Here is a 27,995-nt window from a genome sequence, read left to right as displayed (position 1 = left end):
TGGCTATGTAGCTCTTTGTTTTAGTATACATATATCTGATTTTTACAAAACATGTGTTTAACCTATCAAAAATAACATCTCTTAGAACAATAACAAGTCGATCTACACAGAATGTTTTAAAACCAAAACACACACCCGGAAGACAGCATCTTATTCATCTCCCACCTTTAAAAAAGGGAAAAATGTAGCAAAAAAAGAAGGAAAAAGCCAAGAGTCAGGCAGATTTGTTTCAGCTCCACTACTTTCAAGCCTGTTGTTCAAGTGTCTTAACCTCCCTAACTCAAGTTTCCTATCTTTAAAACAGAAATAATAATATCATCTTCCTCACAGGTAACAACAATAGTACGATGCACTGCCATCGAGTCAGATCCGACTCACAGTGACCTCTCCTTGGGTTTCTGGGGTGGTATCTCTATGGAAGTAGATTGCCCATCCTTCCTTCCTAGAAGTGGCTGGTGGGTTTGAACCACCAGCCTTCTGGTTAGCAGTCAAATGCCTTAGGCACTATGCCACCAGACCTCCCTTGAATTCATTCTATGAAGCCAATGCCATGTAACACACTGCCCTTGAGTTGGATCCTCACAGGTGTTGTGAAAATAAAAAGCAGTTAGAATAAATAAAGCTGCTACCATTAAATCTGTAATTCCTTTGAACCTTTTTATCTCTCTACCGTTTGTATATTTTCCATACACAGATAGTTGTCTGAAAGGCCTGTTTTACACAAACTCACACATTCATGCATGCATATACAGCACCTTCTCCTGTGAATGTCACAATACTCTGTCCCTCAAATTAGGAATAATTGAGTATTTTTATTAAATTATAGCCAGGGAAATTGCCTGGCTCCCAACCTAAATGAAAATGAGAAGCTGTTTTAACATGAGATAATGACTAAGGATTTCTTGTTTGCCCCAAGCAAGCTTTGTAGAACATCCTTCTGTGTCCATTCTCACTTGTAATACCAACCACGACAGCATAGCTGTTTGAAGAGCAGCTAACTTCACTACCTCCTTTGGTTTGCTGTGGGTGAAAAACAACTGGATTATATACTTACACTGAACTTCAGTAAGACCAAAGGACAATTTTGAGAGGCAGCCCCACAGTTCTGTCATGGAATTATTAAAACTTATCTACCCAAAAGAACTTGTTAGTGTCACCACCCTGAGGATAGCTTTTCTTAGCTGCAGGAAAACTTATATAGCCTATGACGAGAGAAGGATTATTTAGAGATGCCTGGATTGCTGACAAATTAGGCAGCAGAGGTTTACCCACCGTGGATGCATTCTCAATTGACCAAGGGTCCTTTTCATTAAAGTAATGAATCTCATGTTGCTTTGATGCTAAATTGCTGGACCTTTTTTTTTTCTTCCCCCCTTGTTTCTTTTGAAATACTTTAAGCATAAAGGATAAGTGTAGAGAATACTATAATCATCCTCTGTGTACCTACCATCTAGCTTTGTCAAAACTCAACAAATTACTACATGTCCTTTAGATTTTTTTCCCCATTATAGATACAGGTGAAGTCTCAATGTGTACCTCTCTGAAACCCCATTTCCCTTTCTCCTTTCTTCCCCAGAGAAAGATACTACCTGAATTAGGGAATTATTAGTCTCATAGATGCTTTCTTACATTTATCACCAATGCATTCTCCATAAACAACATATAGTGTTGCTTTGCATACTGCAAAATTTGAAACAACATAAAACTGTACAATAATTTTACCACTTATTTTTTCCATATTTTAAATTTGATCCATTTTATTTTAAGGAGTTCCAGTTCCATTCACTTTACCTGCTTTGTAATGCCCATTGTATAAATATACCATAGGAGCTCTGGTAGCATAGTGCCTAAGGCACTTGACTGCTAACCAGAAGGCTGGCGGTTCAAACCCACCAGCCACTCCTCAGAAGCAAGGTTGAGCAATCTACTTCCACAGTGATACTGCCTCAGAAACCCAAGGAGGGGTCGCTATGAGTCAGGTCCAACTCCACGGCACATAACAACAACAACAGTTAATTCACTTTACCTGCTTTGTAATGCCCATTGTGTAAATATACCCTAATTTTATCCATACTGTCCTACTAATGGACATTTAGGCTTTTCTTTTGCTTTCAGCAAATCTATAATGGGGAAAAGTCAACTCATGCAATTTTGAAAAGAAAGGAAAAGGGTCTAATCTCTTAGCAGTAAAGAAGAAATTAAGAGAAGGAGTCCATACTTTGGCATGGAGACTTCTCTGTGAATTCCCTAAATGATTATAATTCAGCAACTCTTCCTCATATAATATATATTCATATATACATATAAGAATCTTGTACTCCCACAGCAAACTTCAACTTTAACTCCTTCCTTATTACAACTTTGTTCCTTTATTCCTCCCCATTTTATCTTAGAACCAACTCTGAAATAATCACAGACATTAAAAACAACTAAAATACTACATTTTAATTTCTTTTTCACATACTTTATTTGTTTATTCTTCCTCTTCACCCCATTCCTCACTGTCTGGTTTCCTCACTGTTTCATGAAGGAATAGCAGATTTCCCCTCAGCTTTCAAGACCCTGAGAAGAACTAGATGATGCCTGGCTACCAATGCTGACCACTTGGAAAGAGATCAAAATTGGAGATCCTTGATAGTGTGGGAGGGAAAATGTGGAACAAAATTCAAAAAGCACAAAAATAACCACAATTACTGGTCAGATGGAGACTGGTGAAATCTTCAAAACTATGGCCCCAGAGTATCCTTCGGGCCAAGAACTGGACTCACTTCCGTGGATTAGCTCTCAGCCAAATAGTAGAAAGGCCTACAAGCAGAACACTTACCTCAGGAGATGCACCTACCTACCCTAGGGAGACCTTGGGAGCTCTGGTAGCATAGTGGCTAAGACATTTGTCTGCTAACCAGACGGCTGGCGGTTCAAACCCACTGGCCACTCCTCGGAAGGAAGGTTGGGCAATCCTACTTCCGTAAACAACAACAACAACCCTAGGGAGATGTATCCCTTAGATCAATCAACTGTGAGACAACAGAAGGGCAGCATTTGCATAGAGGGAAAGTTGGACAGATAGGAAAGCAGAGATAAGAAGGACACAGGGAGGGGGCAGTCACAGGGAGATGGGAGGAGAGCTTTTTATCGTTGAGATTGTATTCGGGCATGAAACCAAAAGTACATAAACTATTGAGAGTGAAAGGAATCTGCTTTGCAAATTTCCACAATGAAAAACTAAAAAATTAAAAAAAAAAAAAAAAGAATCACAGGTTTCCTATACTTCCATGATCATCTTCAACCAGTCTTATCTCCTCCTGTGAGCCTACATATAACCTGCTCACTATACTGTTACAAGTTGTGCTACATTTATATGCATACCAAATAAACACATATGCCTATTTAAAATGATATCCATTATTCTAAGTAAAAGAGGATCTATACATATTAAAAATATTTGTAAGGTGCTTTGACTCTCACCATCACTATGTACTGTTTTACAATTTGTTGTTAGCTGCTGTTAAGCAGATTCTGACTCAGGAGCCCTCATATGTCAGAGCAAAACTGCTCCGTGGGGTTTTCAAGGCTGTGACCTTTTGGGAGCAGACTGCCAGGGCAGTACTCAAACTCTTAAATGTTTGCACCATCCAGGGATCACGGCCTTGAAACTTTTAATAGTAGACTCCAATTAAATTTTATCTCATAGTTCTTGTTAGCTTTATGAAATATCTGACTAAAATAAGTAAGTATGGGAAAGTTTTTGTTGTTGTTGTTATGTGCCGTCGAGTCGGCCCCGACTCATAGCGACCCCTCCTTGGGTTTCCGAGGCAGTATCACTACAGAAGTAGGATTGCCCAACCTTCCTTCCGAGGAGTGGCTGGTGGGTTTGAACCGCCAGCCGTCTGGTTAGCAGGCAAGTGTCTTAGCCACTATGCTACCAGAGATGGTCTTATTTCCAGTTAGCAAAGTATTCCCTTTTAACGTATCATCATTTTCTGATGTACATTAGAACTGTACTGTTAGTGATACAAGCTTATCTATCAATTTTCATATATTTCAGACATATACTTACCTGCATAGGTTTTAATTTTCCTTTTATCTCCATGCCTGGAATTTGCACATACCATGCTGCTGCTAAATTTCGCTGTATGGATAAAAGCATGTTGACTGGTTTTAAAATTTCAATTTCATGTTTTGCCAAGTCAGCCTGTAAAATAGTTCTGAAAGACAAACAATTATATATACATATAATTTTTTTTTTGAAATGACATCTACTATATTGTGTATTAGTTTCCACATAGCATTTTCTTCAAGGCTACCAAAATTCTTTAGAACATGCTTCCTCTCACAAATCAGTCAGAACCAGAATATATAAATCAAGTTTATATGCAGAGCTACCCAAAATAAAGCCTATGTAACACTGATTTCAAAGACACAAATGTTATAAAGTGTAACTTGCATTATTTACTCTTTGGGGGGAAAAAGTTTGATATAGCAAGTAGTGCAATGTTACACAAACAAATATTATACTCTCGTAAAATTGGAAGATAAAAACAGCAACAATCTATTTAGCCTTTGGCATTACTCTTCTCCAAACTTACAGTGAAAAATTCAACAAAACTAAAAGATAAACAAGCATATAGTAATAGTCGTTTCCAGCTTGCCACTAATGACTATTTGCACAAACAAATGCTGAAAGTATTCTTGCCATTCCAGAGAGCCAACAACTTCACACATGTGGATTATATTCATTTAGATACCTCACTGAGACCCAGATGTGATATATCGGAAATGAGAAATCTCATATTTTACTACATTTTAGGAAGTTTTGGTTCATCTACAGAAAAAGAAATAGTTGTGTGCAACATTATGAAACAAACTAAATGAACAATTATTGAGTAAATTATAATTTTATAATAGAGAATTTTTATAAAATGGAAAAATCAAATTATAAATTTTAGTAAGACAAAATGCAGATTCCATGAGACACACTACCATTAACCAATAGCTAAAAAACAATGTTCAAGGTTTCATGATCAGAAGAAATAAGGAATAAGAACCACAAATCACAGAATTTTACTCCCGATAAAAATTCTGTGAAGTTTATGTTTCAACTTAAGCAATATACAATTAGAGTGTATATTTATACCTGGACAGCTTCAAGTGAGTGAGCTGTATGTTCATTTTGTCAATGACTGGGGGAAGAGAAGAATGTTCCACAGGGACCAAGCTAAACTTGTTCTCAATCCTGATTAAGCCCAGATCTGCTATAACAGCATTAGGTGATACTGAAGACTGAGGAACAATAATAACTGGGGCTTTCAAGTTGATATCCATCAAAAGGCGGAAACTCTTTTGAGCCAAGTCTTTCATGCTAGAAGCAGCTTTTTCTGCAGCTTGGACTGTGGCTGCACTCAAAGCTTCTTTGGCAGTTTGGAAATTGTTGAGGAAGTTCTGTTGGAAGAGATCATTATTTAGAGAGTTCCTAAAAAGGGGTTTATTTTTAAAAGGCAAAAAAAATTAAAGCATTTACCTTAAAGAGGCAATATTAAAGAGATGTTATATTTACGATAATATATATGGAGATACATTCTGATCTATTAACAATAGCTACCTCTGTGAAGGAAGAGTCCTTTACCTTTTATTTTATATATATTTGGTTTTTATGACATATTTCTTAAAGCTCTTTTTAATTAATGAATGTTGGTCATTTTAAATTCAAATGTAAATGAAAGAGATGAAGGAGAGTCCTTTAAGTCTCCCAAAGAGGGTTAAATTCTGTACCTCTAGTTTATAAGAACGAAGTTTATTCCTGGAAACCAAGGTTCTGACATGTTATTTCTGAAGATTAATTTTTGTACATGTACTCAGGTGTGAGCAAAGAAAGTTAGGTCATTACGATCCTCAATCCATAATAAGAGTCAATACTTCTTTATTTAGGGTAAGATGCACTGCCTCTCAACTTCAACTAAAAATGAAAACATTTTCCCAATGAAAAAAGATCATTCTTAGAAGCAATATATTCTTGATGCTCAAGCATTAACAATACAAAGCAATTTAGTTCCCCCATTCCCAAATAAATTACTTTCCAGAAGAATAAAACATGATGTTTTACGTAGAGATCCACTGCTTATAAGCTTTGATAAGCACATCTGCTGAAAGCAGTGTGCCCTGCTGGGGAGAGGCACAGGCAGATGTAAACCCTTTTGCTTACATGGAAATAATTGAAAAAAAAAATATTTTCCATGGCTTTGCTGATCGTAATTATAATAAAAAACTGTAAGTTATTATATTAGTCCTTTAAATACCCGCTGAGCTTCTTAAAAAACTCTCTTAACTACATATCCATAAAGTTATTTCATCATACAAGTAACACCGGAAAGCTCTAAATTAAAGTATCAGAAAGTACTTTTAAATATAAAACTATGAATTTTTTTCTAAAATATAGCTTACATGTACAGAACAATTTTAAAAATTCACTTGCTTATCCATCATTATAAAGGATTTTCTTAACTACGATACATTTCATTCAGCACTTGGTATTTATCCCACAGCCCTAAAAGTAGCAATTTTGATGATATAGGTTCAGATGTATAGGCAGAGACATTTAGGCCTCAATGAGAAATAAAAACATTTAAAAAAATAAACTTACCAAAAGAGACATGAAGAATTTATGAACATAAACAATTTGAATACAACCCACTTTGAGACTAAGTTTGCCATCTACTTTAGACATATCAGCATAGGCCTCTCCCTCTGTAGTGTCTGGGTAGAAAGTCATTTGGAATCTAAAGACTTCATCTCCCAAAATAGAGACAGCCTAGAAGTATTGGATTAATTGGTTATTATATCAAAGAAGCTGTATCATTGTATTATAAATATGTTCTCTTATTACAGAATCTTGATCTATGAAGAAGCAACATTTAAATTCAACCTTAAACAAATTATTAAAAAATATTTTGCTTGCCAATAACTTAATTCCTATTCCACCCCCCCCACACACACACACACAATAACAATGGGAAATATCAATTACTTAACTGGCCAGAAATTACTTTCACAAATCATTGTGTATCAGGAGGCCTAGGCTACATGCAATGCAAAAGCAGACTATTAGCATTTTCATCTTAATTCCTAACAAAGTGTTCAACACAAACAGTAAATGTATACTGAACAAGTAAATAAAAGCATCTCAAATCCACAGAAAAAAAATAAATTTCCATAACGAAAACTTTTTAATCACCTTTTTGTGAATGGACAGCAAATCAACATTTGTAACTACAATATCCTTCAGTCTGGCAAAGACATCAGTCTGCTTTGACTTCATAGAAACAGAGGCATCCATTCCTATGGGAAACATAACATTTACAAACTTTTCCCCAACCTAAGTGGTGTTTAAGTTCAATAAGTGCTACCAAAGTATGTTGTTGTTGTTGTTGTGTGCCTTCGAGTCAGACCCGACTCATAGCAACCCCTCCTTGGGTTGCCAAGGCCATATCACTACTGAAGTAGATTGCCCAACCTTCCTTCCAAGGAGTGGCTGGTGGGTTTGAACTGCCGTCTTCTGGTTAGCAGTCAAGTGCCTTAGGCACTATGCTACCAGAGCTCAGAAAAATTTTTCACTACTAGACATATAAAAGGAGCTCTGGTAGCATAGTGCCTAAGGCACTTGACTGCTAACCAGAAGGCTGGCGGTTCAAACCCACCAGCCACTCCTTGGAAGGAAGGTTGGGCAATCCTACTTTCGTAGTGATACTGCCTCGGAAACCCAAGGAGGGGTCACTATGAGTCGGGGCCGACTAGACGGCAAACAACAACAACAACAACAGACATATTAAAAGTATCAACTTCTATACATGCAATACCTAAGAACGATTGCAATACCTTTAAGTGCTACAGGCATCCCATACATAATATTTGTGTCAACTTTATGACTAAAAACACAAACTTCAAAGAAAATTAAATAGTTTTCCAAATACAAACATCTCGTGCATTGCCAAGATTGGAAATGATCATCAAGAAAGAGATATAATGTTTGTTATTAAAGTCACCTCACATTTATTATATTACAAAGTATTTCTCTAGTAACTAAGCATAATGAGTATCAGTTGACCCATAAGTACTCTCATTTCTATAGCAAACTGTAATTAGAACAGTCTTGTAAGATGTCTCTCAAAAAAAATTTGTCATTCTCATAATTTCTAAAGGCATAATGATTTCTAAAATTGCTCCTCAGTACAGAGAGAATGCCTGTACCTAAGACCCAGTAAAGACCCCAAACCATTACCATACTGCCCATAAAGGAGACACTTTGTAATATTTGTTGAAAAAAGCTCATTTTTTAAAAACTCTTTTTAAACTAACTATGGAGAAGGCACTTTTCTAAATAAATGTGAACTTATTTAATACATGTAAACTTATTTCATCCTAAATATAACCTCATGAATAATAATTATTAACTCCATTTTACAGCGGAGAGAACTAAGGCACAGAAAGGTACATTAATTTGCTCAAGGTCAACCAGTAAATGAGAGAGCCAGGACTCAAGCCTTAGTAGACTGGCTCCAGAATACATGGTACAATTTGAATTATTACACAAAGCTGCCTCATTCTAATCTCAAGCTAATGATGGAGAAACTTACAAAATTTATTTTAGAAACTTCTTTTCCTGATGCTTCAAATACACACACACACACAAACCCACAGAAAAATAAGGATAACAACATTTTCTATATCCGGTGAGATATCACCAGGATATGCACTGCTCAGTTTAAATTATATTATTCTGAAAATGCAACTAGAAAAATAAGAGATTATGCCTTATATTTATTCTAAAATTTTTCAAATACAAAATGATTTATGTCAACTATGAATCATAACAAATTTATTTCTAATATGAGAAAACACATCTTTGAAAAATCTGCAGGGTCTTCAATGGAAGCAAACAAAAAGATTTCTTATGGGAGATCCACTACATATAAAGTCATTTTTCCTGATGTCTATGCAAAGATACAGAAATTGCTATACCAAGGTGAAAATACTTACCCTGTATTCTAATATCTGCAATGTTACACTTCTGATCACAGACAAAGATATTAAATGCATTTAATTCAGCTATGACCTTTAAATCAAACACATCACCTTGAGAAATGTTGCTGGATACTGAAAAGTAATGGAAACCTTATGATTAACAAAGTGCAAAGATGATATAACACATAAAACAATCTCAAATTAACTAAAATAAAGTACACTATATACTATGAAGAACCAAAAAGGCCTCCACTAAGATAGCATATAATTAATATGGATTTTTGATCAATTTTCAAATGCCAATCAGACAAAAACTAGCACGTCCCTCTCCAAATAGAATCCTGAAAGCACAATTTACTAGATGGAAACTTTACTGTGATTTTTTTTTTTCTGAGAAGAAAGAAAACCCTCTACATAAGAATTCTGTTAGTCACAATTTTTGATTCTGAAATTCTATTCATATCACAAATTAAAGAATAATAATCTACAAAAACTGAAATAGTAATGAATAGTTAATAAAATATGTCATTTACTACAGCACTTATACTACGTGTTGGTCACCATAGAGCCAATTTCTCTATATTATATATTACTACTTCTCTACAAAGAATTATTTTTAAAAATTCTATAAGAAAGCAACATAAAGGGCTAAAGTTAAAAAAAAAAATTTAAGTACACCAAAAAATAAATATTTTATAATATGTGTGCTTGTAGGTATACGAATCACAGTGGAATTGGTTCCCTTAATCTAATTTAGTCCAGGTTCAAATTGATAAATTTCAGACACATTTTCCTAGAGATTTGTCTTGCCTGAGGGAACCAATCCTTTCCTATAGCACTGTAAAAGCCTGGGGGATATCATTCCTTAGTCACCAGTAAGATGACAGGTTCTTTTCCCACCTCCCCTTAACCTATAACGTAGAATAATCAAACCATAAAAACCAATTGTATAGCGTAACTGGGAGACTGTTTGTTTAGATTAATATTAATTGTAGTTTACTGTGAGTTTAAACATTGGTTTTTCACTTATTCAACCCTGTTGGTTAGGTACTATATGGTTATGTTATATAAAGCATCAGCATTTCTAAGGCTATTAATACTAACAGTGTATTAAAGACAAAGAAGGTAAAATTCTTTTACTCTAGTATACAACAAAAGGGTTGCCCTGTTCCCTTGTTAAAAATCAATCAATCAATCAATCAGACCCCTGCATCAGATTTAACAGTAATCAGTCATTTTGAGGATGCCAGAAATATCAACATAATTCAAACTGGTCATGGTCTGAAAACCAAATTATTAGATGTTAGATATGCATATCAGTCACTTTATATAAAATAAAAATAATTAAAATTATATTTGGCATAACAAAAGCAGGCACATATTCTTTATTCACTCAAGGTATTTCCCATACAATATTTCGTAACATAAGTCATATGTCTGAGGAATATGTGCTCCAAATCTATGTGAGATTTAAATATAGTTTTGGTTAGAAAACAAAGTGAGTCTGTCTCTTCCCTGAGATCCCTCCCATGTTCCTGGAAGCACTTAACAAGAGTGTTGAGTACCAGAAAGTTTTCTTGACTGACTGAAATGGGCCCTTGCTACTATATAAGATTGTATTCATATTTAAATCTCTTCCTTTTTCACTTTCATTGGATTGATGGCTACAAAGTAATATGAATGCATAGTACATAACGGTTTTTATTTTATGTAAAAGCTAAATGGTGAAATCAAATATATATACATGATCAATATTAAACAACACGTCTTTAAATTCCCCTACTAAATCACCCTGCAATTCTACAGGGATAAAATTTGCTTTGTTTTGAATCTAACCTAATCTGTCAGGGCAGCTGTAACTTCAAGGTAATAATAATACTCATCTTAGCTTGAAAATAAAAGTTATTACATGATTATTAAAGTTCAGATAGAAAGTAGTAGACTACAACTCAATAATTAATACCGGCTTTTAGAGCAATACTTCTGGACTCCCCCACAGGTAGTTTCAGCTCAGATTCCTTCTCAGAAGGGGAAGGTTCAGAGGATGGAACAGCAGATGATAAAAAATCCATTAAGGACAGTAAAGCTTCCAAATGAAGTACTAAGTCTAAGGATGAAAATGAAACCTAGGATAATACAATTAGAGAGGCAGATTTTAGATACGGTAATGTTTTTAGGTTCAGCTTCAATATACACAAGTAGTACAAGAACAGCTCAACTGAAAGTTTTTCAAAAAAGAAAAAGTTCATAATTACCATGCTTATCCTTAATAGACAATAAACCAACACTCTGTCCAGCCCCCCCACACATGACTCTATGCCTGACCCTAGCTGAACTTGGTAAATTTTTCAGGCCTTAAGGCACATTTCAGAGGTTTCCAAGGCAGACTACATAGTGTAAATGGACTAGTCTATACTAAGCCATGCTTTCATCTTGTTCTTAATCTTATTCTAATCTTGAAGCTAATACGTAATTCAATGTTTTAATGCTTTCATCAACACTAGGCCTAATAACCACAGTGGACCAACATGAAAAATGTTCCCTTAAAAAATGTATTATCTGTGTTCTCAACAAGTAATCATTAATTCATCTCTGGAAAACAATTAATATTTTAGGATTTGAATCAATTTTTTGTAATTTTTTAAAATTTTCAACTTATTTCAACTGCGTTATCTCATATATCCACTACAAAATTAGATCTATTTTTATTGCCACCCTTATTCTAATTTTAGAATGCAATCTCACTAGTACAGCTGGCTCTGAAGATAGATTTATTTAATCATTACCACAACACAGTCTTATAGTGAATGACCAAAGATTACCTTCATTCTCTGTTTGGTATTGTCATGAATGGTTTTAAATTCTGGTCCATCACTGTCTGCCTACAAACAATAGAGGATTAAATAAATGGGCTGCAAACTCTAAAATTCACCTATTGAAAACACACATATTCTTTTCTCAGACTAGGCTATTATAAAACTATAAATATCACATGTTTCTTAAAGGCAAAGAAGAACTTGCCAAACAAATTGATCTGACATAAGCTTATCTCTCATGTTCTATAAAAGCAAAAACTAAAATTCTTTCCCATATTGGGGAGGGAATACTAGTATATCTAGCTTACAATAAATTTTGGTTTGGATTAAAACAGAATTTTGTATTATTCCCTTTTATTCAACAACAAAGGGTAACTCAGAGGTTTAATGAAGGAATCCAAGATTGCCGGATGCTTGTATAATTCCACATAGTCCAACAGTTTTAGAATTTTAAAAATAGAGGAAAAATTTAAATATGACAATTGGGGAGGGGACTGTTATACATAAAAGGCTCCCTAGTGGTACCATGGTTGAGCACTTAGCTGGTAACCAAAAGGTTGCTGAGTTTGAACCCCCTAGTGGTTCTGTGGGAGAAAGATGTAGCAATCTGCTTCTGTAAAGATTACAGCCTGGAAACTCTACGCGGCAGTTCATAGGGTCGCTATGAATTGGAACCCACCTGACAGCAACAGGAATATACCCAACTCTTTATATTTCAATATTTTTAAATCCTAGTATTGAAGCTAGGTACCTTTGTCAATAACATTTTCAGAAGGGGTTCATCAGTTACATTAGAAGAGTTAATAATGTGCAGAGGTTCTCCTTTAGAGTCTAAAAGAGAAAAAGACAGGGTTGATCCATCAAATCTTTTCAACATTTCAAATGTGCTTTAAAATAGGACAAGCCAAATATTACATATGACAATGGGGGAGGGGGTGTTATCCATAAAAGGCTCCCTGGTGGTGCCATGGTGAAGTACTTAGCTAGTAGCCAACAGGTTGCTGAGTTGCTGAGTTACACAAACATATTTGTCAAAACTCACAGAACCATACATTTAAAAGGATGAATTTTACTATATACTAGCTATACCTCAATAAACCTATGGTGGGAAAAAAATTAACTGCAGAAAAACAAAAGCACCAGCCAATTAATACTGTTGTAACTTTTAGTACTACTGGTATTACTCATTTGAACAAATCATAACATATTAAACAACAACAACAAAAACCAAACTCACTGCCGTCGAGTCGGATGTGACTCATAGCGACCCCTCCTTAGGTTTCCGAGGCAGTATCACTACGGAAGCAGATTGCCCAATCTTTCTTCCAAGGAGTGGCTGGTGGGTCTGAACCGCCAGCCTTCTGCTTAGCAGTCAAATGCCTTAGATGCTATGCCACCAGAGCTCCCAAACCACAAAAGCTATAAAATACATAAACTAGGGATTATTCTCAACATAATTTGCTTTACCCAAAGGTATCCCAAAGAGTCCCTATACACTCTAAACGTACATGTTGTTGCTGTTATGTGCCATGGAGTCGGACCCGACTCCTAGTGACCCCTCCTCGAGTTTCTGGGCAGTTATCACTACTGAAGTAGATTGCCCAACCTTCCTTCCGAGGAGTGGCTGATGGGTTTGAACCGCTAGCCTTCTGGTTAGCAGTCAAGTGCCTTAGGCACTAAGCTACGACACCTCCTCTAAACATAAACAGCAATTTTACACATTGGTTTGATATAATTTAGAAAGTAGATTTAAAAGGTCAACAGTAATTACTAAACAATAATTTAGTATTTATTTTGGGGGACAACAACGAGACTACCTTTTTCTCTACAATGCATACACATATGCATTGTTTAATTTATTTTTCACAAGCACATATTCATGAATCAAAAACAAAACATGTAATTTAAAAATAAATAAAAGGCAAATACAAAGTTATACTTCCTAGTAAATTAACTCATCTTTTTAAAAGGTGTCCCTGGGCTCTGTACCTGAGTGTTCTACCTGGATTCTGATTGCCTAATATGTCAGTTCTCACAGCACAGTTAAAAATAAATTGTTGATTTTTTTAATAAGTACTGAAGTGTTATGTATAGACATTGAAGACAGATGCGTCATTTTTTAGACACTTTACTTCATGTTAAACAGATGTTTTAAATATATTCTTATTTTATGTTAAGTAACCGGGAGCTCTGGTGGCATAGTGCCTAAGGCACTTGACTGCTAACCAGAAGCTGGCGGTTCAAACCCACCAGCCACTCCTCGGAAGGAAGGCTGGGCAATCTATTCCGAAGTGATGCCGCCTCAAAAACCCAAGGAGGGGTCACTATGAGTCAGAATCGACTTGAGGGTAGTGCGTTGCATTGTTGTTGCTATGTTAAGTAACTATGTAAGATAGTGTTTTAAAACATCAAATTTCTTTTTATCAGAATACTAAATTTAATGTAACTAAATTATTATGGTAACACTTTTAAATACACTTCATGTTGATAAAAAGGTCAGGAGCCCCTACTTACTAGAGTAATTTACATAGCATATATCATATACTTACCAGTGAAATCAAAGCATCGCATAGTAATTTTTTTCAGAAAAGCTTTAGCAGTCGTGTCATAGGTTTTAACTCTAGCTTCCATTCCAAGCTGCAGCACATTTAGTTCATGTACAGGCTTTCCTTTCTTTTCTCCTTTTTTCATCAAAGTAACCATGACCTAGAAAAAGAACCAATATTAACACAAATTTCACTAATTACCATTATTTCACTACTACACTTGAAGATAAATCAACATTTTAATAACCATCCAGAGATACAATAAAAACTCACACAGTGGAAAGATGTTTACATACTTCTATTTGTGTTTGCAAATGTAGTCTAACATTATTTACCTTGGCACTTACTTCTTTAGATTTCTAAAGCACTGCTAATCCAGTCTAGTAGTTTTAAAAGGTAAAGATTTTTTTTTTTTTTTCTTTAAAAAAAAAAAAAAAAGGCAGTTAGGCCTAGCTTGCAAGACTTCTTGTCTGATGGATGATCTTCTGCCTAAAGGTCTGTGAGACCAAGAGCCAATTTTAATACTACTCCTAAGGCAAGATTTCTCAATTGTGGCACTACTGACATTTTGGGCTCTGTCATTCTTTGCAGCACGGGGCTGTTCTCTGTATTGCAGAATGTTTAGCAGCATCCCTACTTCTGCCCACTAGATTCCAATGGTACCCCCCACACACACCTAGGTTGATGAAAATATCTCCAGATATGCCAAATATCCCTCCAGTAGGGCAAAATTATTCCACTCATCTCCTAATCACTCTCCTAAGGGGCGGGAACTGGCATAATATATTACAGATGATATTAGAAAGGACTTACAGGTTTATATGTACGTATGTTAAGGAAGTGTATTTATTAATAGAATATTTTAACGTTTCAATTATCAAGGCTTAAAATCTACAGTAACTCTGATAATAATCAGTAAAATAGTAGAGGTTTTAAAAGTAGAATCCTTTTGTTTAAAACTTTTATTATTTTTAACTAGGAAAAAGACCATAACCTCTATACAGGTATTTAATGGGGAAGGGTTTTGGAGGAAGCTCTTATAAGTCACTGTATCCATCCCCTTATTATTTCTTACATAGTCTCACCTTTATATGTCTAGTCCTCTTTCTACCCTGTCCCAGCCCCTTTCGTCATCCCTTTTTCACCAATCATACTTCACTCTTCTGTAAAAACTCAACTCAAATGTTACTTACTCCAAGTAATCTGCCCTGATTCCTCTCAGGTTGCTTAGCTGGCCTCCCTCCCAACACTAACATACCCTCCAAAAGCACCGGGGTACATTTTCATGAGTGCAGTTACAAAAACTTTAAGTGTTTGTTTTCTTATTTGAGTTCCGAGTCTGTTCCCTTCATTTTTATATACTTAGCACATAGTACATACAATGAATATTTGTCAAATGTATGAGTAAAAAATTCACCTGTCCTCAAGAGACTTCAGATAGAAAGCATATACTGATAATTGGAAAAAAAAAAATATAGACATACTATGGTTTTCTATTCTATTAATGATTTCTACAATTTGCAAAGAATTTCTTTTGTCTCTGCTTCATTTTCTACCTATTTGATACGAAATCCAAAGCACATGATATTTTGACTGCCCTAAAATCATTCAAAAGCATGTTACAGAGCATGCTACCACATTTTCTATGAAATAGTATATTTTCCAAATATAACTCACCTTTAATAGAAATTTTTAAACATCACTCTATATGTAATTAGTCTATGCAAAATTTTTATCCGTATCAATAACCCACAAATTTATTTTAGTAGAGGCGAGTACTTCCAAGTATCCATTATATATTCATTTCATTTTACAAAAACAGATGAAAATTACACACCTCTCTGATTTCAAAATTCAGCAGCATAGTAATGATGTCTACAGATCTAATTTCTTCCACTCCAGCTGTTAAAGTATCTTGTGAAGCATGTGCATTTAGTTGTATTGTAGAGATTTCAAGATCTTTAATTTCACCTAAAGATGTTTAAAAGAGATTAATTCATTCCTATTTACACATTTCTTCCATGAACATTTATTGAGGACTTATATGAGAGCATTCAGTGCTTGGTGCAGGCACTGAAAATTCACAAACCAGTATGGCATACCTCCAGTCCTTAGAAAATTAAAGGTTAGATAGAATAAAGATATGTGTTCAAAACACAAACAAACAAAATAAGCAGTTCACATCTAGGATATTAAGTGAATAAATGTTGATAGACATAGAATAAGTTTTTTTAATGACAAAAAAATATAGGAAATACCATTTTCCACTTAGCAAATTGGCAAAAGTAACAAAAAATCAGGTAATGCGTGTACAATGTTAGAAAACGTTTAGAATAAGAAATAGGTGAGCCTAAAATTTATATAGGTTTTTTAGACATCAAATGTTAAGATCAAATTTTTCATTGTAGATGCTGTTTAATCCAGCAGTCCTGGCATTTATCCTACGTATAAGGGTATTTAATACAACACAGTTTGTAACAGTAGTGACAGCCTGGAAATGATCTCAAATGTCCAGAAATAGGAATCTATTAAATAAATTATGACACTTCAACAGAATTTGGTATCAGACAGCCATTACAAAGAATGAGGTAGATCTATGCATACAGATATGGGATAAACATCAACATATATGTTATTTTAAAAAGATAAAGCAAAATGCATAAACATATATGTATGTGTGTATGTATCATATGTATATATGATATATATATAATGCTATCATTTATATGGAAAAAATGTGTGTGTGTATGTATGGAGAGATGTATACACACACCGTTTAAAAATACGTGAGGAAATTACTTTGTCTTCAAGTTCAGAGAGCCATTGCAACTAATAATTTCAATTCTGTTAGCACTTTTATTTCAAAATATTTTTTTCAGTATCTTTGAGAGAATAATTTATCAGCCATTGTCATCTCTTAGAGATACTTAAGTCTTAATAAAATCAGATCAAGGATGCTTCCATCGCCTAGTAACAAATCAAAACAGTTTATATACACATACATACATATACATATATATACATATATAAATCCAGTAACTATTCTAAAACTCAATCACTGATTTGAAAACTTTCTTTAGAGCCTCTTCCCAATTCACGCAAATTAGAACAAAGTCTGAAACTGACTGCTTAACTATAAAAAAGATCGTTCATCTCCAACTATGGCTTTATTTATTAGGATCTTGTCTTTCTGGTCATAACATACATATATATGTATGTATGTGTGTGTGTGTGTGTATCTATACATATACACACACACATACTTATTATTTTAAAAAAAAACACTGTCATCAAGTACATTCCAACTCCTAACAACCATACAGGACAGAGCAGAACTGTCCCATAAAGTTTCCAAGGCTGTAAAACTTTAGGGTAGCAGACTTCCTGATCTTTTTCTCACAAAGCACGTGCCATCATTTTGGTTAGCAGCGCAATGCTTTAACCATAGCACTACCATATATATATATATCGTGTATAAGATTTTATATATATACACACACACACACACACACACACACATATATATGTATGGGAGCTCTGGTAGCATAGTGCCTAATGCACTTGACTACTACTAACCAGAAGGCTGGCAGTTCAAACCCACCAGCCACTCCTCAGAAGGAAGGTTGGACAATCTACTTCCACAGTGATATGGCCTCGGAAACCCAAGGAGGGGTCTCTATGAGTCGGGTCTGACTCAACGGCACTTAACAACAAACAACAAAATACGTATGTGTGTATGTGTGTGTGCATGCGCGTGTGTGCGCATACACACACACATGTATATATGTGGCTACATATATATACACTATTACTTATACTGGGAGCTCTGGTAGCCTAGTGCCTAAGGCGTTTGACTGCTAACCAGAAGGCTGGCGGTTCAAACCCACCAGCCACTCCTCGGAAGGAAGGTTGGGCAATCCTACTTCCGTAGTGATATTGCCTTGGAAACCCAAGGACCGCGGGGCCAACTCGACGGCACATAACAACAACAACAACAACATTACTTATATATATATATACACATATATATTAATATAGATATATATTCTTTATTGTCTTCTATTGTGTTTTCCTTACCAACTGTCAGCCTCTCATCTGTTTCTTGTATTTTTGGTTTCATTTTATCCAAGTCTTCAGAAGTTTCACCCAGATTTTCCACTAGTATTTTAAATAAAAGATTAAGATCTTCTTGATTTAGACTAACCTGTGAAATATTATGTTAAAGAAAAAACAAATGTATTTCATTTTTAAGTGAAACAATGTGAATACAGAAAACAAATTCCCAGTAAAAAAACACTCAGGACAAAATAGTCCTAATATTAACTAAAAAATTATATAATCACTACCTACTCAATTATTTTACAAATTTTTTTTTATTTTCAAAGAAAGGAAAACATTTGTTTTAAAATATATAATTTATTAATTAATATTAGCTCCACCAACTTAATGTTAATATCCTTCCTGAAATTAACTATGATTAAAGAAACTTAATCATATTTTTTTGAAAGTAACAAATACAGAAAATGCAAGATTCCCCATTTTAAATAGCAATTCCGTGAAATTAAAAGGCTATCTTCAATTTAAAAATTAGGCATTTTCCTCAATGGTATAATTATCTGGATAGTCATAAAAATTTAAGTGTATATATAATATAAAGAATGAGACATAATATTATATACCTGTTGTTGTTGGGTGCCATCGAGTAGATTCTAATTCATAGCTACTTTCCTGGTTACCTAGTGCGGCTCTGACAGGAATATACCACAAATGGGATGGACTTAACAAACAGGAGTTTATTCTCTTACAGTTTGGGAGGCCAAAAGTCCAAGTTTGAAGTGCCAGGCTCTCGGGGCTAGGTGAAAGTCCCTCAACCTTGGGCTTCAGCTCAGCCTTTCGCTCCTGGCCCACTGAAGCTAGAGGTATCTCTTCACTCAGGCAGTTACTGGCTGCTGAGGCTAACAAGCCCAAGGTCAACAAATAAAACGGCACAGTCCTGATGTTACCAAACCACATGGCAGGCCATTAATTCAAGTCCATCGAAAGTTCCAAGGTTGGCAGAGTATGGCAGGCTGCTGAACAACAACACAGCTACATGCGGGGTTCAAGCATGCCAAAAGCTAGAGACCATTACCAAACCTGCTGCTTATATACAGGAAGCAGACCCCATACCAAAAGCAGCTACTGGGCTGCTTGTGGTAGATCCCATAATGGAGATGATTGCCAGTCTCATCATGGGGAATAGCTACCACCAACTGTCCAGCCACTCAGCCAGGCCGAACCAAGTTGACATGCAACTTTAACTACCACAGCAATCTCGTGTACAATAGAATAAAACATTGTCCAGTCTTGTGCCACCTTTACAATCATTGTTATGTTTAAGCCCACTGTTGCAGCCACTGTGTCAATCCATCTCATTGAAGGTCTTCCTCTATGTCACTGGCTCTCCTCTTTACCAAGAACAATGTCCTTCTCCAGGGACTGGTCCTTCCTGGTAACACATTCAAAGTATGTAACATGGATTTTCACCATCCTTGCTTCTAAGGAGCATTCTGGCTGTACTTCTTCCAGGACAGATTTGTTCATTCTTCTGGCAGTCCATGGTACTCTTCACCATCACCACAATTCAAAGGCATCAATTCTTCTTCAGTCTTCCTTATTCTTTGTCCAGTTTTTGCACACATATGAGGTGATAAAAAATACCATGGTTTGGGTCAGGCACACCTTAGCTCTCAAAATTACATCCCAGCTTTTTAACACTTTAAAGAGGTCTCTTATAGCATATCTACTCAACACAATACAGTGTTTGATTTTTGACTGCTGCTTCCATGGGCATTGACTGTGGATCCAAGTAAAATGAAATCCTTGACAACTTCAATCTTTTCTCTGTTTATCATGATGTTGCTTATTGTGGAAATTTTTCTTTTCTGTATGTTAAGGTGTAATACATATTGAAGGCTTAGTCTTTGATCTTCATCGGTAAGTGCACCAAGTCCTCTTCGCTTTCAGCAAGCAAGGTTGTGTCATCTGCATATCACAGGTTATTAATGAATCCTCACCAATGCCTTTTTATACTCCAGCTTCCTGAATTGCTCAGCACACAGACTGAATACCGACAACGAAACCCAGTGCCAACAGTTCAACTCATAGAGACCCTAGAGGACAGAATAGAACTACCTCATAGTGTTTCCAAAGCTGTAAATCTTTATGGAAGCAGACTGCCTCATCTTTCTCCAGCAGAGAAGCTGGTGGATTTGAACGGCTGACCTTTTAGTAAGGAGCCAAATGCCACCAGAGCTCACAGATTGAGTAAGTGTGGTAAAAGGATTCGACCCTGACGCATACCTTTCCAGATTTCAAACTATGCAGTATCCCCTTGTTCTGTTCAAACAATTGCCTTCTGATCTATGTACAGGTGCCACATAACCATAATTAAGTGTTCTGGAATTTTCATTCTTCACAACGTTATTCAAAATTTGTTATGTTCCACACAACCAATTGCCTTTGCACAGTCAATAAAACACAGCTAAACAACAAACATCTTTCTAGTAGTATTCTTAGCTTTCAACCAAGATCCATCTGATATCAGCACTGATATCCCTCATTCCACATCCTCTTCTGAATCCAGCTTGAATTTCTAACAGTTCCCTATACATGTACTGCTGCAACCATTTTTTGAATTATCTTCAGCAAAATTTTACCTGCATATGATATTGTTAGATAATCTCTGCATCCAAATTCCATTGGATCACTTTTCCTTGGAATGGACATAAATATGATCTCATTCAGTCAGTCGGCCAGGTTGCTGTCTTCCAAATTTCTTGGCATAAATAAGAAAGAGCCTCCAGTGCCACATCCATTTGTTGAAACATCTCAATTGGTATTCTGTCAATTCGCAGAGCTTTGTTTTTTTTGCCAGTGCCTTCACTGCAGCTTGGTCTTCTTCCTTCAGTATCATTGGCTCTTGATCATATGCCACCTCCTGAAGTAGTTCAACATCAGCAAATTCTTTTCGCTACAGTGATTCTGTGTATTCCTTTCATCTTTTTTGATGCTTCCTGAATCATTCAATATTTTGCCCATAGAACTGAAAACTCAAGGCTTGAATTCTTTCTTCTGTTCTTTCAGCTTGAGAGATCTTGAGTGTATTCTTCCATTTTGGTTTTCTAACCCTCATCTTTGCATATTTCATTATAATCTTTGTCTTCTCAAGCTGCTCTGTGAAATTTCTGTTCCATTATTTTTACTTCATCATTTCTTCTTTTAATTTAGCTACTCTACATTCAAGAGGAAGTTTCAGAGTCTCTTCTGATATCCATTTTGATCTAACTGATATAATTATATAATTGATATAATTTTAACTTGTAGATGAGCAACTGATGGTCTATTTCACACTCAGTCCCTGACCTTGTGCTGAGTGATGATATTTAGCTTCTCCATCACCTCTTTCCAGAGACATAGTAGATTTGATTACTGTGTATTCCAGCTGGTGAGGACCACATGTACAATCGCTATTTATATTGTTGAAAAAAAGACATTTCTATTGAATAAGTTGTTGTTCTTGCAAAACTCAATCATGTGACCTATAGTGTTACTTCTATCACCAAGGCCCTATTTTCCAACTACTGATTCCTCTTTATTTCCAATTTCTGCATTCCAATCATCTATAATTATTAATGCATTTTGATTGCTTGTTTGATCAATATCAGACTGCAGATTTGGTAAAAATTTTCAATTTCTTCATGTTTGACATTAGCAGTTGGTGCATAAATATGAGTAATAGTCATATTCATGTTCTTCCTTGTAGGCATATGGATACTATCCCATCACTGACAGCACTGTATTTCAAATCAGATCTTGAAATGTTCTTTTTGATGATGATGAGTATGGCCATTCCTCTTCAATTTGTCATTCCCAGGATAGTGGACCATATGATTATCTGAATCATAATGGCCAACCAGTCCATTTCAGCTCATAGGATATCAGTCTTCAAGCATTGCATTTCATTTTTGACAACTTCCAATTTTCCTAGATTCATACTTAGTACACTTCATGTTCTTACTATTAATCTATGCAGCTTGTTTCTTCTCATTTTGAGCTGGGAAGGTCCTGCAGGTTTTACTCCATCCATGTCACTGAAGTTGACTCTACTTTGAGAAAGCCACTCTTCCCTACTCATATTCTGAGTGCTTTCCAACCTGAGGGGCTCATCTTATATCACTATAATGTTTCACTGCTATTCATAAGGTTTTCACGGCCAATTATATTTAGAAGTATATTGCCAGGTCCTTCTTCCTAATTTTTCTTAGTCTGGAAGCTCTGCTGAAACCTATCTATCATGGGTGACACTGCTGGTATTTGTAATACCAGTGTCATAGCTTCTAGCACCACAGCATCACACAAGCCACCACAGTATGACAAACTGACAGACAAGTGGTGGATAATATACTAAGAAGCATTTATATACAGATTTCTGCTATGTTCTTATAGCATAATAAAGTTTTATATAACTTAAAAGTTAAGTTATACTTAAGTGAAGATTATAAATTCTAATTAAAATCATAAAAATCTATTTCACTGAAACTTTTCTTACGATAGTATTCAGTTACAAAAGCCCTACATTTTATTTAAATTTATAGTAAGAAAGTCTTCATAGTCTAACATTTCAGTAACATAGTTTTTTTTCACACATATACTTACATTCATTGAATCAAGATGTCCTTTAATTTCTACAACAGGCACCTTGTGGTACCAAGATGAAGCTAGATTCCGATTTACAGAAAAGTCCAAGTTAATTGGGTATAACAGCTGAATATCAGGATGGGAGATGCCTGGTTGGATCACTGTCCTAATAAAAGATACAAAGGATACATAAGCATACATAGGAAAAAATCCAATATATCATAAAAATACACAAAGTCAAAAGCTGATGCTCTAAATACAGATTTAAACTGTGTTGAGTGTTTTCAAAACTGAATTGATAATTCAATTAATCTATAATCTACTAGCAGGCATACGTTAAAACAAGAAACATACAAAACCCATTAGGAAAACTTCTTTAAATAGTAGGTAAGTGACAAACTGAATATATTTTAAAAAGAAATTCATTTTCTTAAAGAAATAGGAGGAATCATTAAATACAGCTGTTCATGGAATGATATGTGTATGGGCACAGAGATTAAAGAGAAAACAGCAAAGTACAACAGTTAATATTTTCAAAAGCTCTTCTCCTGGATTTTTTTCTAGATAATGTTATAATAATTATGTCTTGAGTCTGGAAATTAAATCCCCTGAAATAGGTTAAAAAATTATTTTAGAATGACTGTGCACAAACTGACCTCATGTGCCATCTGGGGTCAGCAATGACGATACATGCAAAAATTTATAGTCTGAATCAGATCATCAGGAAATGCTCAGACAAATCAAATTCAGAGACTCAATATGTACTCTTCTTAACTGTCTTGACAAGGAAAGACAAAGGAAAACTGAAGAACTATTTCAATGTAAGTATCTATCAGTACAGAAATTCCCCTCAGTACTACCAAGATACTATTAAATACCATACGCAATCCTGGATCAGGGAGAAAAATTACTAAAAATTTCCCAAGATAACTTATTGGGACAAGTGGTATGTTTGAATATGGACTGTACATTAGATAACAGTATTCTTTGTTGTTGTTGTTGTTATATGCCATTGAGTTGGACCTGACTCATAGCGACCGCTCCTTAGGTTTCCGAGGCAGTATCACTACAGAAGTAGATTTCTCCATCTTCCTTCTGAGGAGTGGCTGGTGGGTTTGAACCACCAGTCTTCTGATTAGCAGTCAAGTGCCTTAGGCACTACACTACCAGAGCTCCCAACAGTAGTCTATGAATGTTAAATTTCCAGAATTTGGTGATTATATTGTGGTTATGTAAGAGAATGTCCTTGTTCTCAGAGACATACACTAAAGTATACAGAGGTAAAAAGTCTACTCTCTACTCTCATTGATTTAGCAAAAAGTGTTTTAAATAAAATGTATATACACAGAGTTATAAAACAATAGTAAATGTAGGTAAAGGATGTATAGGTGTGTTCATGGTACTTGTACCTTTTGTATAAGTTTGAAATTTTTCAAATAAAAAGTTGATTTAAAAAATAAACTGTTACAGAAAAACAATAGAAAAAAATCAACAAGACTAGAAGTTGGTTTTTTGAAAAGATTAATAAAATTGACAAACCAGTGACAAATTTAACAAAGGAAAAGCGGGAGAGAATTCAAATAACATGAATGTGGTAGTTAAATTTGTATGTCAACTTGGCTAGGCCTGGTTGAGTGGTGGGGCAGTTGAAAATATTAATTGTTGTACTTTGCTGTTTTCTCTTTAATCTCTGTGCCCATATACATATCATTCCATGAACAGCTGTATTTAATGATTCCTCCTATTTCTTTAAGAAAATGAATTTCTTTTTAAAATACATTCAGTTTGTCACTTATCTACTATTTAAAGAAGTTTTCCTAATGGGTTTTGTATGTTTCTTGTTTTAACCTTTTCCTGCTAGTAGATTATAGATTAACTGAATTATCAATTCAGTTTTGAAAACACTGGCAATCAACTCCATGGTGGGATCTACCACAAACAGCTGAGTAGCTGCCTTTGGGATGTGGTCTGCTTCCTGTATATAAGGAGAAGCCCTGAGGATAGTCTCTAGCTTATGGCATGCTTGGACCCTGCATGTAGCCTTGTCATTGTTCAGCAACCTACCATGCTCTGCCAACCTTGGGACTTTCAATGGGCTTAAAATAATGGCCTGTCATGTGGTTTGGTAACATCGGAAGTGTGCCATTTTATTTGTTGACCTTTGGCTTCTTAGCCTCAGTAGCCAGTAGCTGCCCGAGTGAAGAGAGCCTCTAGCTTCAGTGGCCGGGAGCAAGAGGCAGAGCTGAAGCCAAAGCTCGAGGGGCTTTCACACAGCCCCTAGAGCCTGGCACTTTAACTTGGACTTAAAGCCTCCAAATTGTAAGAATAAACTCCTGTTTGTTAAGGCTATCCCATTTGTGGTATACTCTTGTCAGAGCGCCACTAGGTAACCAGAACAGAATATGGTACCGAGAGAGTGGGATACTGTTCTGATACACATCTAAAATGTGGAAACGAGTGGAGTGCATCTTTGACCCGAGACCCTGGCAGAAAGACCCCAGCATATGGCATGAGAGATAGCAGGAGCAGAGCCAAGAGACCGGCATGAGAGACAGCAGTAGCAGAGCCCAGAGACTGGCATTAAACAGCAACAGGCTTACCAGCCCATGAAAGAAAAAGCCGGGTACCACCGGGTAGACAGCTTCCTGACAGAGAGGGTTGCCTTCAGGTGTTAATTGGTAGAAGAGACCTACATGAGGTGGAGTAGTAGGTTGGCTGGCCCACAGAGTGAGAAAGCTGAGTGCTTTTGGGGCAGTTAGATTTCCGGCGGAGTGGGCTGCCTTCGGCATTAATTGGCAGAAGAAGAGGGACCAAGGAAACGGGAAGCAGAGCTGCCTCAGCCTCAAGGGTAGACCATGGCCTTTGGGGGTGGAACCACCACAGCCCCCCAGGTTTCAAAGGGCCAGACCTTCACCTACTGGGTTCTGGAGTATGGGGCCACTCGTTCATGTGAGCTAGTGGGATGGAGTCACAGCCGCTGCCTAAGAGTGAGGGGGCAGGGCCGCCATGCCCAAGAAGGAGAGAAACGGGGCCCACCAGGCCAAGGGGGTGAGATCGCCACTGAGGAACGAGGGGACTGAAGTCACCCAGTGAAGAGATCTGTACAGATACCACCCACTGAAGATCTGTACAGGTGCCAAGTTGAAAAGGGGTGGAATTGTGGTGGTCAAGTTTGTGTGTCAACCTGACTGGGCCTTGTTGAGTGGCTGGGCAGTTGGATGTAGTATTTCCCATGATGAGACTGGTAATCAACTCCATGGCAGAATCTACTGTGAGCAGCTGAGTATCTACCTTTAGATATCTGGTCTGCTTCCTGTATAAAAGAAGCAACTTTGGGAATGGTCTCCAGCTTATGGCATGTTTTAACCCTGCATATAGCTGTATCGGTCTTCAGCAGCCTGCCATGTTCTGCTGACATTGGGACTTACAACAGACTTAAATTAATGGCCTGCTGTGTTGTTTGGTAACATCAGGACTGTGTCTTTTTACTTGTCAACCTTGGGTTTATCAGTCTCAGCAGCCAGCAGCTATCTATACATTCAATGCAATCCCAATCCAGATCACATTAACATTCTTTAAGGATATGGAAAAACTAATCACTAACATTATAAGGAAACTTTATATGTCTGCTGAAGAGATGCCTCTAGCTTCAGTGGGCTGGGAGCAGGAGGCAGAGCTGAACCTCAAGGTTGAAGGGCTCTTACCCAGGCCCTAGAGCCTGGCACTTTGATCTTGGACTTAAAGCCTCCAAATTTTAAGAGTAAACTCCTGTTTGTTCAAGCCGTCTCATTTGTGGTATAGTCTTATCAGAGCGGCACCAGGTAACCAGAACAATGAATATGAAACGAAATGGGCAACATCACAACAGAACCAACTGAAATAAAACAGATAATATCAGGATACTACAAAGAACTATACTCCAAGAAATTTGAAAATCTGGAAGAAATGGACAGATTTCTAGAAAAACACCACTTACCGAAACTAACACAGACTGATGTGGAAAAGTTGAACAAATCCATAATAAAAGAAGAAATTGAACAGGTCATTAAAAAAATAACAAAAAAAAAATGTCCTGTCTCTGACGATTTCACTGGAGAATTCTACCAAATATTCAAAGAACTGATACTGATCCTACTCAAACTATTCTAGAACATACAAAACAATGGAATCCTCCCAAGTTTATTTTATGAGGCAAGCATAACCTTCATACCAAAACCAGGCAAAGACATCACTCAAAAGGAAAACTACAGACCTATATCCCCCATGAATATACATGCAAAAATCTTCAACAAAATCCTAGCCAACAGACTCCAACAATATATCAAGAAAATAATTCATTATGACCAAGTGGGGTTCATATCAGATATGCAAAGATGGTTCAACATTAGAAAAACAATCAGCATCATCTACCACATAAATAAAACAAAGGAAAAGAACCACATGATCATATAAATCAATGCAGAAAAGGCATTTGATAAAATCCAACACCCATTTCTGATCAAAACTCTCAGCAAAATAGGAATAGAAGGGACATTCCTTAACATAATAAAGGGCATCTATGCAAAACCTACAGCCAACATTATTCTCAATAGAGAGAGAATGAAACCATTCCCCTCGGGAACAGGAACCAGACTAGGATGTCCTCTATCAGGACTGCTATTCAACACGTATTAGAAGTCCTATCCAGGGCAATAAGGTAAGAAAGGGAAATCAAAGGCATCCAAATTGATAAGGAAGAAGTCAAACTATCCCTATTTGCTGGTGATATCATCCTATACTAGAAAACCCAAGAAACTCAGTCAAAAATCTCCTGATATTAATTGAGACATTTAGCATAGTGGTAGGATACAAGATCAACATCCAAAAATCAGTTGGATTCCTCTACACCAGCAAAGAGATTGCTGAAAAAGAAATAAGGAAATCAATACCATTTACA

General features: G+C 36.1%; 1 protein-coding gene across 1 annotated transcript in view; it reads right to left on the bottom strand.

Moving 5' to 3' along the window:
- Positions 1–27,995, bottom strand: part of VPS13C (vacuolar protein sorting 13 homolog C) — a 252,418-nt gene that overhangs the window by 103,175 nt on the left and 121,248 nt on the right. Inside the window, exons 36-47 of the mRNA XM_007958262.2 lie at positions 23,078–23,225; positions 18,458–18,584; positions 16,218–16,351; positions 14,384–14,540; positions 12,586–12,665; positions 11,841–11,900; positions 10,982–11,144; positions 9,034–9,150; positions 7,232–7,335; positions 6,641–6,808; positions 5,138–5,442; positions 4,061–4,208 (exon numbers count right to left, since the gene is read on the bottom strand). Of these exons, the coding sequence (XP_007956453.1) occupies positions 4,061–4,208; positions 5,138–5,442; positions 6,641–6,808; positions 7,232–7,335; positions 9,034–9,150; positions 10,982–11,144; positions 11,841–11,900; positions 12,586–12,665; positions 14,384–14,540; positions 16,218–16,351; positions 18,458–18,584; positions 23,078–23,225 (1,711 nt within the window). The remainder of the gene's footprint in view (positions 1–4,060; positions 4,209–5,137; positions 5,443–6,640; positions 6,809–7,231; positions 7,336–9,033; positions 9,151–10,981; positions 11,145–11,840; positions 11,901–12,585; positions 12,666–14,383; positions 14,541–16,217; positions 16,352–18,457; positions 18,585–23,077; positions 23,226–27,995) is intronic.

The sequence above is a fragment of the Orycteropus afer genome, unplaced genomic scaffold (genome assembly GCF_000298275.1).
Source record: "Orycteropus afer afer isolate SDZICR_OR568_19922 unplaced genomic scaffold, OryAfe1.0 scaffold00015, whole genome shotgun sequence".
NCBI classification, from domain to species: Eukaryota; Metazoa; Chordata; class Mammalia; order Tubulidentata; family Orycteropodidae; genus Orycteropus; species Orycteropus afer.
This window is presented reverse-complemented; position numbering and strand designations above follow the sequence as displayed.